Source organism: Rhyacophila brunnea, unplaced genomic scaffold, assembly GCF_057557595.1.
Source record: "Rhyacophila brunnea isolate RB1 unplaced genomic scaffold, BYU_Rbru_1.0 scaffold_3, whole genome shotgun sequence".
NCBI lineage: Eukaryota > Metazoa > Arthropoda > Insecta > Trichoptera > Rhyacophilidae > Rhyacophila > Rhyacophila brunnea.
The window spans coordinates 47,361,935-47,374,748 of record NW_028232965.1 but is presented as its reverse complement, the minus strand read 5'-3'; the positions used below and the strand labels follow the sequence as shown (position 1 = coordinate 47,374,748).

The 12,814-nt window shown below is 33.0% G+C and overlaps 1 protein-coding gene across 2 annotated transcripts; it reads left to right on the top strand.

The window, feature by feature from the left end:
* Positions 1–693: 693 nt before the first annotated feature.
* On the top strand, positions 694–11,624 carry TFAM (mitochondrial transcription factor A). Of its 2 annotated transcripts, XR_015071330.1 has the most exons (6): positions 694–858; positions 964–1,171; positions 3,532–3,690; positions 5,303–5,496; positions 7,339–7,805; positions 11,411–11,624. XR_015071330.1 is itself a non-coding variant. In XM_085952331.1 (5 exons), exons 1-5 carry the CDS (start codon positions 785–787, stop codon positions 7,448–7,450), a joined length of 747 nt encoding a protein of 248 aa, XP_085808457.1. In that variant the 5' UTR covers positions 694–784; the 3' UTR covers positions 7,451–7,981. The 2 variants fall into 2 exon arrangements, 1 of the variants encoding a protein (XP_085808457.1); XM_085952331.1 differs by lacking the exon at positions 11,411–11,624 and having other exon boundaries at positions 7,339–7,981.
* Positions 11,625–12,814: the final 1,190 nt, after the last annotated feature.

The window sequence follows — 12,814 nt, the reverse complement described above, 5'->3', positions numbered from 1 at the left end:
AATAATCGAGAAGAAAAGGGGGTAAAAAGGGGCCAGCACAGAAGAACACAAGGCAAAAAATACGATCAACATCTCAAGGGACTTCAGAGTCAACAAGAATAATAAGAATTTTAATGGTACCTAGGTAAAACTCCTTTCATTATAAATTATCATACCAGACGGTCGTATTTATTTATGGGACACGAAGGCCGATAAAACTTGGTATTGTAACTTTGTTATTTGACCGTTGGGCAAGTAGATACAAATTGATTGATTGTATACAAGGTAACTTTTAGTACTTATGCCATTTGGTAGAGTATTATAACAAATAATTTATTATCCGTTAAATAGCATCATTAGGTATTCTGAAGTGTTTTGCATTTAAGATTTTCGGAATTCGTTCCAATTTTATGACAACTTAATTTCTTGTACTTATAGAAATACTAGGTCTGTTTATTTAACTTTACTTCGCTTTCGAAATATTTTTTAAGTTAAAAATATTTAAGGGTTAGTCATATTGAACAAGATATAAAAAGGTTTCATGTAAAAATTCTATTGGGAAACGCTGTTATAATATTCTATCTGATGAGTATGATTAACGTAATGAATCTGATAACGTTGTTTTTATTTTATTTTTCAAATTTCATGTCATAAACAATAATATTTTATAAAAATATTTTTTAACAGCAATACTCATTAGTCTGTGGCAACACTGTTTCACCCAGCTTGCGAATTTGACTGTGTGTGTGTTGTTTGTAAACCCGCCAAGAAAATTATAGAAATATTAAAATTGAATCGAACGACGATGTTAAGTTTGAGTAGAGTTTTGTCATTATCTAGCTCCACTCTGTGTGGACTCCGAAACGGGCTAAATAATGGGTAAGAATAATTGCTTTGATTCTTTCTCCTTTTTAGGTTAGCATTCAATTTTCATTTGCGTGTAGACTTTGTTTACAACTTTACAATAATAAATTTTTATTTCAGAAGCGTCTCCTCAACATGGATAGGATCTAATAGTTATTCTATGACTGCTGAGGAAAAACTGGGTATAGCAAAACCCAAGAAACCTCTTAGTGCCTATTTGAGATTTACTAACCAAGTAAGGCCAACTCTAGTTGCCAAAAATCCTGGCTTAAATGGTGTCGGTATTCTCAAATTGGCATCGAAAAATTGGCACCAAGTCGACGAATCTGTGAGTTTATTATTAAATTAACACGCTTATTGGGCATTATCTGGATATCTTTCAAAGTCTGGGGACTCAACTTTGCCACAATAATAACTATATACTTACCCTACCTCATATTATGAAGTAGGTAAGTATTAATGTTATTCAATTATTTGTTGCCTCAACACCCAAAGCTTATTATATTATTCTGTAAGCAAAATTCGAACTTATGTATATTATTTAGGGACGAATCATGTCACAGTTGCTCTGAATTCACGAATTCACAATGGATTCAAACCAGAAATTCGTTAAAAATGTCATAAGCTATGTTTAACAGAGCGTTGGAGCGGACCCTTTTTTGAGTTGCTCCGCTTCAGCTCCGCTCCGGGACCTAATACTTGCTCCAGCTCCGGCTCCGCTCCGGGTAAAAAGTTTCAATAAGTATTACATGTATAAAAATGTTAAATAAATTAAAAAATAAGTAGGTACATAGTTTTAAAATAACATCATTTTCATTATTAAAAACAAAATTTCCGACAGCAAATAATTATTGTCTCATTATTTGCCTCTTCTCTCAAAAAAGTGAGGTTATTTATCACTCGGCAGTGCTGTCATATTTCAAATAATTCCAGTGCTGCAAAGTGTCAAAATATACGATTTTCATTGGATTTTAGAATGAAAATTTAATAATAAAATAAACATCAGGAGCAGTGGAGCACTACAAATTTTCGGTGCTCCGGCTCTGCTCCTGCTCCGGGTAAAATCCCATTGCTCCAGTGCTCCGTGGTCCTGCTCCGAGCTCCGCTCCAACGCTCTGATGTTTAATAATATATTCTACAAGTACATTCTATAATAAAATTATGATTGGATTATTACAATCAACAACAATTTATGTTCGATTCTTTATCAAATGATTATCCAAACCGGGCGCCTTCTATTTTTCATTTTCTTTATCCCATTTATTTTCATCTTCATTCGCACGTGGAGCATATGGACACCGTGCAGCCCCTCCATGTCGCTCGCCAATGTTGCTTCTTTCTAGGTTATTCTAGCACACCATTTAGCAGCCTCTAGGATGCTTGAATTTGACAAGCTTGAAGAGATGAACTTTCTTGAGGATTTTGTAACATGTGGCTGAGCCAACTTTAATATTGTCAAATCATACCAGTAAAAAAGAATATTTATCACTTTAGATGACATGATGATAGACTGTGTGGTTTTGCTTTATTATCTAATTCTGCAGGGCTATTCTAAATAGTTAACACGGTAACATGTTTCTGTTATATTGCTCCAAAATAACACAGATATCACTCGAAGCAATTCTTTAAACAAGTTGGTTATCTATTAATTATAATATCCAATTGGACTTTTTTCTACCCTATTTGAGATTGTCATCTGATGCATTTGGAAACAAGTAAGACATGTAAACTGAGCTATTCGCTGTTAACGCGATCATGTCTGATCATGTTAAAAAACATTGTGCTTGACAAATATAACCTATTATTAACTGCCTGAATTCGATATAGGTAAAGTACCGTTTACATGGTTCACTTTTGATGATCATCGCGGAGGAATCATACGCAGTGACTCGTGTAAACGCACATCCATCCTCGAATCATCGAAAGTGATCATCCGGAATCGAAATCTAATAAAGTTAAACATGTTCTACTTTTCGATCATCGCGGATGATTGCAAAAGTGGCGCGCATGCGCATCACGCCACTGCCCATGCCACGTATGCGCAATGCGCCCCTGAGTACAACTGTCATCATATTATTTACATAGTACGTAAACTGTCATTCTGAATTGAAAACAAACCGGTTACATAAATACTCCCATGATATTACGTCGCATTACCCACCAACGCCTTTTTTTCCTATTGCTCTTTCTCTTTATGAAATTTCTGCATTCATACAACATTCTTCTTCGATGGCGCTACAGCTCAAGTCGAGCCCTGGCCTCCTCCACCGCCGTCCTCCAGCCGGAACGGTTCTCCGCACGTCTTTTCCAGTTCCTGATTCTTAGCAGTTGATTGGCATCTTTTGTAATGTTATTCTAATATTAATATTCACTAATTGTTTGAATTCGAGCCTGCACTGTTATTTCAGTTGATGCTATTTTGAAATGTATATCACTTTCGGTGACACAAGCAGTATGCAATTCCTTGTGGATGATCATCCGCGATGATCACCCGCAGTGAACTCGCCTTTAGTAATTATCTTATTTTAAATTGACTTTTTTTTATTGATTTTGGCGTTAAGTGATATGTTAGAATAGTCGTGCTGATAAAGAAAGTGGTATATTTCTACCAGTTTCCAATAGTGTCAAAATGCTGTCGTTCCACCAGGTCTCCTATTATTGTTATCATTTGTGTTCGTTTCCTTAAAGGTAAAACAAAAATTTCAAAAAGAATATGAAGCTGAATTTGAGGAATACAAGAAGAAGTTTGAAAAATACAAAGCTGGACTATCACCAGAAGAAGAAGAGGAGATTAAAAAACTGAAAGTGGTCATGGCTGAAGCAAGAGAAAAACGGAAAACCAGAGCTGTAAGAACTCTCATAATGTATTTAATAATTAGATATTATAATTATTATACCATGTCTATTTAGTATTATGTACATCATAATGTAACCATTTTTTAAACGTCTAAAAATGTGTTATGCAATTTTACTCAATTGATAAAGATTTACAGTAAAACCTCGTTAATACGAATTCCACGGGACCGAAAATCGAAAAAAAAATTCGAAGTAGGAAATATGAAATGTATGGGGGAAAAGTATTAAAATTTAGAATTTTTTTTTTTTTTTTGACTTTCATTACTTTTGTTTACGATCATAGATGTGCCTACGAAATTTCCGATTCCGTATGTTTTAATGGGTCATAAAATGTCAGGATTATTTATATTACCTTCTTAAAATAAGTAATTTATGATGTTTTATGAAAAATCTGTCACAATTTTCAATGACTGGCTCATGAAAAAGTGTACTTTATTACGATTTATTGAATATTTTTGTATGCCAGGACTCTGAAATCATTTCGAATTAAAGGTATCGTTTTATATGAAAATAATGTTCAAGGGACTTTTTTTTTTGCGAAAATTTCGAATTACGGCGAATTTCGAATTATCCGTGTTATTATTAATGAGGTATTACTGTATTATCTATTTCTACAGCAAAAACATCACTGATTGTAAAAGAAAATATGTTTTTACTGCCTAGACTAAATGACTAAATGCTAACTCAATAATGTATACCTCGTTTACATGTGAATGGATTTACTGCTGACAGTACGTATTATCCGGCCATAACAAGAAAATGCAACTGTTAACATGTATTACCGTGCAAGTTGCAAGTTGCATGCATGGATCAAAAAAATTCAGAAGGTTCTGAATTTTCACACAGTAATTGGTACTTGCATGGCGGTGCGGATGCGCAGTAGAACGATAGTGGCGATCCTTTGACGTCTACCTATTATCTACGAACCTGTCAAATAGCACCATACAATGACATCATTGCGTCTCGCTTACGCTTGAAGAGTGAGATTGGAGAGATAGTTAGCACTTTTATGTGTAGAGTTATTATCGCAATAGTTTAAAATACACACTTTTGTTGCAAGTAAATCCATGCACGTGGACAGGCGCTATTACATTGAGTTACAAAGAGACTTAACAAAAATATCAACATATGTATAAAAGATTGTTCAATACGTATCTGCTAAAAACACTCTTGGTAGCTGTGTTGCCAACCGTACTATAATTATAGTACAATACTATAATTTTGATTCTGCAAAAAATTTAAAATACTATAATTTTACGCCGAATATGCCAAAATACTATAATTTTAAAGGATTCGAGCCGAAAAATGTTCCTGTACTATATTTTTTACAGAAATACTATAATGTTTGCGCCTTTGTACTATAGTAAGCATAGAAAAATATGGCAACACTGCTTGGTAGTGTCAGTGGAATGTAAATGATTTTGTCACACAAATTTTATTTTGATTTTTAACTCGTTTGAGCTATGTGCGGCGATAAATTTCTCATGTGCGCTAACTTAAAGGAATATGTATGTGTGTACAAGCGCATATCTTATAGGCAATAATGTTGTGGAGCCATTTCAGATTATCTAGGGAGTAATCGGAATATTTTTTGTTATTTCAGGAATGCAAGGAATTAGGCAAACCAAAGCGACCGATGTCATCGTACCTGCTGTTCACGCAGAGTGAAAAAGGTTCAATGACAAAATCGAATATTGGCGAATATCAGACAAAACTTTCGGCAAAATGGTACGCCCTCTCTGCCAAAGAGAGGTCCGTTTGGGATCAGAAAGCCCAGATCATAAAGGAAGCTTACCAGTAATGTGCTATAATATTATTATGTAGAATTAATTATCTCTTTTATACGCCTCTCACATTAGTGCTGGTGTTGATAAAAAAATCTTTTATTTTAGATTCAGTGCACCAAAATACCAGACACCATTGTACTGACAGGTCCCTCGGTGGCGCAGCGATCGTGTGTACTAGGTTGAAAAGTGTGGGGCACCGTAAAGCGTTATTCATGCTGCGTGCTTTGGCAGCAGATATTTTTTCCACCAAAAATGTTATGTGGATGTTGTGTGTCAAAGTTGTATGTGTTTTGTGAATGCCAGTAAAATGACATTGACAAATACGACGTGTTGCAGTTGAGACGAGTTTGCACGTGCAAACTGGCTTATTGAGAGTTATAGATTCATCGCATCTAACAATGTGACCGGCCGATCTGACTTGTCACTCCCTTATTAACTAAAGGTTTCACATTCATACAGAACTATCGGTCACATATTATATCTTAGATGGGAGGTTGGATGAGATTTTTTCTTTTTCGACCATGTCCGAAAGATCATATCGAGGGTATACTGACAGAAAGCATTATCTCGTTAAAACAAGTTCTGAGATAATCGCAAAAAGGACTTTCATTTTTTTTTCAAAGCATTCTCCCACGTAGATTTTTTTATGATTTAAAAACATTTTTTCTACATTATAAAGACTAACCTTTATGGCAAACACAATATACGACATGTTACAAGTCCTGTATTTTGTATACGCAGAACGCATTAGGTCATTATCATGCTTTCTATCAGAATAAAAAAATAACAATATGATTTAATAATGTTTCTATTTTCTCACGTACAGCGTAAAATTGTATACATTTTGGCATTTAAAACAGAAAAACACCAAAAACTGAAATAATGCATTCTGTCAGTATACCCTCGATATGGGCCTCCACAGGGTGGAGGTTTGTATTAACAGATTTTGTTTTTACGAGAAATGGATGTCAGTCATTTGCTCAACCTATTAGGTCCATACTCGTAACACATACACAAATTGAAAAACAATGTGTACTTGCCAGACCCAGGAATAGAACCTGGGACCCGCGATGCTATAGGCCGACGCTTAAGCCGCGTGGCCATCGTGGGACTGTGGACGAGAATAGATACTAATATTAATTGTTAATAATAATAATAATTAACTGTTAATAATCTAACAATATATTATGTAATATCGTCACTGTTCTGGCAGAAGACACTAATTCGAAAAAATGACATATTAAGTTAGTTATACCAAAATGTTCCTTATTTCAAACTTTACCGTCTGGAAACCTTCTTAATAAATAAACAGTCTATATTTTAAAGTCATCCTTTTTACGATTACTTAATAAACTCACATTATAGACCATTTCAAACATTTTAACAACTTCAAAGTCAAATTACTCAAAACTAGTATTATCCAGTTAGTGTGTTCTGCCAGAACAGAGACGATATGTACAATAAGAAAATTTAAGTAAATAAAATTGATGTGTTCCAATAATTCTTTTCAATGTGAAAATCCAAATATCGACACCTACATAAAAGGCTGTAACTGCGTTTTTGGCGATTTTGACTTGATTTCCTTTTATTAAATAATTTAATATTATAAAAAAAAAACAACTCAATCAATATATTATATCAATCGAGTAAAAAATTACGATTTCAGCATTAAAAATTAACGCTGTGTCGTTAAAATTTATTAAAATCGTACTACTTAAAAGTACCATTTTGCAGTTCCGGCTTTAAACGTTGGTGTCAATAAAAGTTAATTTATTGGAATGATGCATCTTCTTCAATGTGCATGTAATTACCATTCATTTATTATTATAATAACAAGGTATTTATGTTTCAGAACGGAGCTCGCACAATGGGAGGCAAAGATGATTAAAATGGGCCACATTGACTTGGTTAGAAATAAGTCTCTGCCTACCGAAAAGAAAGCCTCCAGGGCCGGTCCGCAATAGGAATTTTGGTGTCCCAGTTCTGACAGTAATTTGGCTAACAAAGATATTACAAATGTCAATATAGTACAACTTCCGAGTGATTCAGAAAAAGCTCCAATAATTGTTCATGAATCGAAACAGTTACCCCAAAATGAAGAGAAATCTTATTTAGAAATAAGCAAAGACAACAAAAATGACAAGTTGTTGGACTGTTCCACCACAACCAGTGATGAGGTAAATGTACAGAAGAACTGGGCCACGGGTGATATCAAACCTAATGTTAGTGTCGACTCTAGTGATAGTATTAAAAATAAACAAGCTGCCAATGAAGACCTTCCCAAAAGTCATTCTGCTGCATCTCAAGAAAAAATGCCTAGTAAGGGAGTCATAGATGTATTTAGAAAGTTTTTTAAGTTCTAACACTTACAATAATTTAGATTTACATAGCTTTATATTATATTTTTCTTCTTCATTTGTGTTTTTCGTTTACTAATTTTGTATTGTATTTTGCTTGATTACAATCATTAAAAAAATAAACATTTGTTTTTTCTTATGAGTTTCAAATACTATTTTGTGTGTGTATGCTTTTTTTGCTTCAATAATAATTTGAATATGATGCTTACATCAAACCCGATGATAATCACACCGATGGCATGACATTATAAATGATAATATAAACTTGATAATTATAAATGTTATGGGTACCCATTAGTCATCGATCTTTTTAAATGAGTCATTAATTAACTTTAGTTTAGACGAGTGTTTCCCAACCACCGGTCCGGAAATAGTGGTACCAGTTGTCCTCCATTATAAAATGCATATTATTTAATTGACATTAAATTGTCCATATTTTCGATTACCCATTCATGTGAAAAGACTTTCGACCATGTCGGTAATAAAAGTGAAACTGAATGGAAGTCAGTACAGTACTTCATATCTCCGAAAACATTGAAGCCACAGCTACATTCTAGCAAAGATGCAGCAGCAGATTTCACTCATTGATCGGTTTCAGATTATTTCAATTAAGTAACAATATAATTTTCATGGTACGTATATATCGTCACCGTTTTAGCAAAACCATCTATGTGTCACTTTTATCAAAAATGACTTTTAAATACCAAGTCATTCCTTATTTTTTTCTCTATAGGCCAGTAAAATGATCTATGTGTTGGGTAAACTCGCTCCGAAGTTATTTCAAAAAATAAAAAACAGCTATGTGTAAGGTTCAAAAACCACGGTTCACAAAAACAACTATGTGTATATTATAGTAACATATAGATGGTATTTTGATATCGAGAGTGTAATGTTTTTTTACAGTTTGGCTACACATTGTTTGTTTCTATGTTATATGCTATGCATTATGGTCTTGCACGACGGTTTGAAAGATGCTTTCTCAAAAAGAGAGACAGGAAATATTCAATAATTTCTGGAAGATGCCTACATGGTCAATAGGGTATAGGCGAGAATTAATTTAAAAGTTGGATAAACAACTACAAACGTCTCGATGACAGTGGCCAATTGAAAGCAACAATGACAGGTAATAAGAATCTGACTGAAGATAAATAATTGGTAGTGCAACCAAAAATCAAAACGGAGAGATTTGTGGAAAAATGTTACATTATGGTTGGATCTAATTCCAAAGTTCCCAGCCATCATTGCAGAGAAAATACCTCCAGGGTGTATGTGGAATCGTGTTTCCGATCCAAAATACAAATGCATGATGAATATAAAAAATGGTCTCTGGAAAATGGTCATAAAGCAGCAGAATATACTCCAGTATATTTACCACCAAAAAATCAGTATCCACCAACCACGTAAAGATCAGTGTGCCATCACTGCCATCTGCTGTAGTTATAAAATGAAGAATGTTTCAGAAATGAAATACAATAGCCACATTATTAAAAAAAAAAAAAGATGCTAGAAGACCAAAAATGAAATGAAGGGGAGTACCAGAAGTATTACTGGACGGTTAGTAATCACAATGGATCTCCAAAGTGTGCTGCTATGTCCAAAACACAGGCACAAATGTATTATAAACAAAAGCTGCAACTACACAATTTCACCATATACATTCTTCATAATGTATCTTCTAATGAATTTGTCTCATCTCATCGAAAGCAGGACAATACAATGAAATAATTCTAATATCGGATGGGTGTGGATATCAAAACCGAAATAAATTATTCGCTACTGCTCTAAGTTATATCTTTAGAGAGAAAAAACATCGAGATTCAACAGCTTTTTCTGGAAAAAGGCCACACCATGATAGAGGCCGATAGTGCACATGCCACCTAAGAAAAGTATTTTAAGCCTCCAATATTTATTCACCATCTGATTATATAGCACGTATGCGGCTAGCAAGACCAAAACAACCTTATAAAATTAATGTCATTGATTTTAAATTTTTAAGAATTATGGATAAGATTAAATCTGGATTAAGTTCAATCAGACCAGGAAAACGAATCGGAGATCCTGTTGTATATGATATTAAAATGTTACAGTATCTACCAGATGGAACAATCTTTTACAAACTCAACTTTATCAGTGCAACCGTTTGACTGCCTTTGTAATATATATAATGAATCATTGCCAATATCGCAGTCGAAATACATACATCTTCAGGAATTAAAAAGTGTAATAGAGAAAGATCATCACTATTTCTACGATAACCTAACATTTAAACCTGCTAATAGAAAGTAAACGAACTTATAAATATAATATCATCTCACTATTGCATTAATAATTAATAAAATGATATTGCAATTTATCACTAACGCACTATGTATATTTCAACTATTATTTATGTAACAGTTTTTCATGAATTTATTATTATTCACATTTTGATGAATAAATTAAACTATGTGTATTTACAAAACGGTCAAAACAACTTATGTGACATCACAAACTGTATTTTTATTATTTTTGTATTAAACATAAAAGATTTTTGTAAACAAAATAATAATCTTAGACCATTTTCTGATTATAATAAAGCATTCTTCATAATTTTAATGTTTAAATGTAACATTATTTTTTTATTCAGTTTTATCCTTCTCCTGCACAATTTGAGAAAGTGCACATAGATGGTTTTGCTAAAACGGTGACGATATATATATTATATTTGCAATCGAGCTGTTATTATTATATAAGATTTAAATCTAATACTTAATCCTTTCCCTTTTCCTTATGGCAATCAGAAAGGCCGACATCGCGTGATACACAAATATAAAATTACAAACACATACAAAGTTTACGCTCACGTGATATTTAATACATTAATAATTAAATTGAAACACTTATGACACAAGGTATTTAGATATTGTCCATATTTTCAATAAATATGTGTATTATTGTATATTTTGTACCAGTCTTTTTGAAGGGGATGAAATCAGTCCTGATGTTATGAAACCAAGTGGAATAAGTCCTGTATATTGTAATCTTTATGTTATGATTAATGTGGGTGAATATGTAACAGATTAGAAAATAATTTGACTCTGGTTCTTCATTTTTAAATTATTGATTACTTATGGGTACCTCTATATTTTTATAGTCAAATGTTTACCGACAAGACCTTTAGTGCTCGTCCGTAGTCATTTGGCGGGCGCGGCGCGGCGGCGTCTTGTGAAACTCAAACATATAACCGTGCGTATTATGCCCCAAAAAACACACTGTCTACGAACATTTTACAAACGGTTATACGTTTGAGTTTCGCAAGACGCCGCCGCGCGACCACTACGTTCTTGCACTTAGTATGGACCGCATTACTAACATATTCAAGTAAAACAATTGTTTTACACTTGTACATCATTAGCATCTTGTCATATTAAACGATTTGAGAGCTTATTTACAAGATTCAATTTGCTTTGATGTATACTAAACTTTAGCTATTGTAGGAATAAACGGAATTACATAGGAAGACACCGATTCCTACAATATAAAACTGTTACATTTCGATGCCAAATAATGGAAGGAATTAATTTGCAGTGTGGAAGCTGGCTCTCATTGGCATCTTTCAGCCAGATTGGTGGCAATTATGTGAGGATATAGCGAATATAGATAAAGACGACAAAACTACCGAGGAAAAAAAGTAAACTGTTTATAGTTGAAAAAATCATTTATTTTTTAATAAAAATGTTATATAATATAATATTTACAAAGATAACTCTGTAGCAATAAACAATATTTACAATATGAGCGTAACAAACATCAATTTATTAATTATACAAAAAGGCAATTTGTACATGAGTACGATGAATAAAATTAGAAAAATGATGCTCCATTTATCAGGGTTAACTGTTAAAAAAAGGGGAAAAAAACTTTAAAATAATTATTCATTAATTTAACAATTTAAACATTTTCATTAAATTTTGTGTGATTAAACTGTTATTACTATACAGTGGAACCTCGATTTTACGTATGCGGAATTAACATTTTACGGTACTGTTCGGTTATCAGGAATACAGCGGAAAACACATTTTGAAAATATCCGATAAACTGGATTATTTGTTAGGTTAACCTAACCAAACCTAAGCTAACAAATAATCCAGTTTATTGGCTATATTCAAAATGTGTTTTCCGCTGTATTCCTGATAACCGAACAGTACCCATTTTTCTGCTATTTTCGTGTAATTTCTGAAGTATGTCTTGTATCATTAAATTCCCGATTTTACATTTTTATTTTCCGCAATTCACATCCGAAATTCATTCCTATTCAAAATAAAGTTTATTTTAACACATTCAATAAATAATGTATGTACATTTTATATGCACAGCAATAATTGAGATTTTAGTTGCATTAGGGAATTTCTTTTTTATAAATACGCCTATATAATGCAAAGTTTACAATGCAGTTGATTGGGGTGCTGACACATTCTCTTTTTAAAATGCTATGAGGTACATTGAGGGTCAAGAGCCATTAATTATATTATATATTTTTTAACAATGACAATAACGATTTGTTCAATACGTGCAGCAAAATTGGATAACAATATTACGGCATTACATAGTTTTGAATATGATGTTTTGAATTAACCAGGAAACCAATTATGTATCTGAATACATTTGAGGCGTCTAATTACAAAAAGGGACAAGTCCACAATTCAATATTATCGGGAAACAACGTTTTTATGTTTCTAGCTTCAATTATTTGTTTTAACGTGAGATTTTTTTTCCCCGTTGTATTCTATGTCGAAATTAGAACCAAATGGCAATTTGTTTCAGCCGATAAACTCTTAAAGGTAATAAATATAGGCAAAATAAAATTGGACTTAGCGCTACTTGTACTTCACTTTTTAATTTATCCCGCATAAGGCACATATTTCCGTGGCACTGTCATAAGTTTACCAGATGCTGTAGCATGGGAGACGCCCTTTTCAATATTTAACGTTT

Excerpts from the sequence above, each read along its gene's own strand:
- TFAM (XM_085952331.1), top strand. The coding sequence starts at position 785 with ATGTTAAGTTTGAGTAGAGTTTTGTCATTATCTAGCTCCACTCTGTGT. Across the intron at positions 859-963 it reads CGAAACGGGCTAAATAATGG|AAGCGTCTCCTCAACATGGA; the intron begins GTAAGAATAATT and ends TTTTTATTTCAG. Across the intron at positions 3,691-5,302 it reads AAAAACGGAAAACCAGAGCT|GAATGCAAGGAATTAGGCAA; the intron begins GTAAGAACTCTC and ends TTGTTATTTCAG.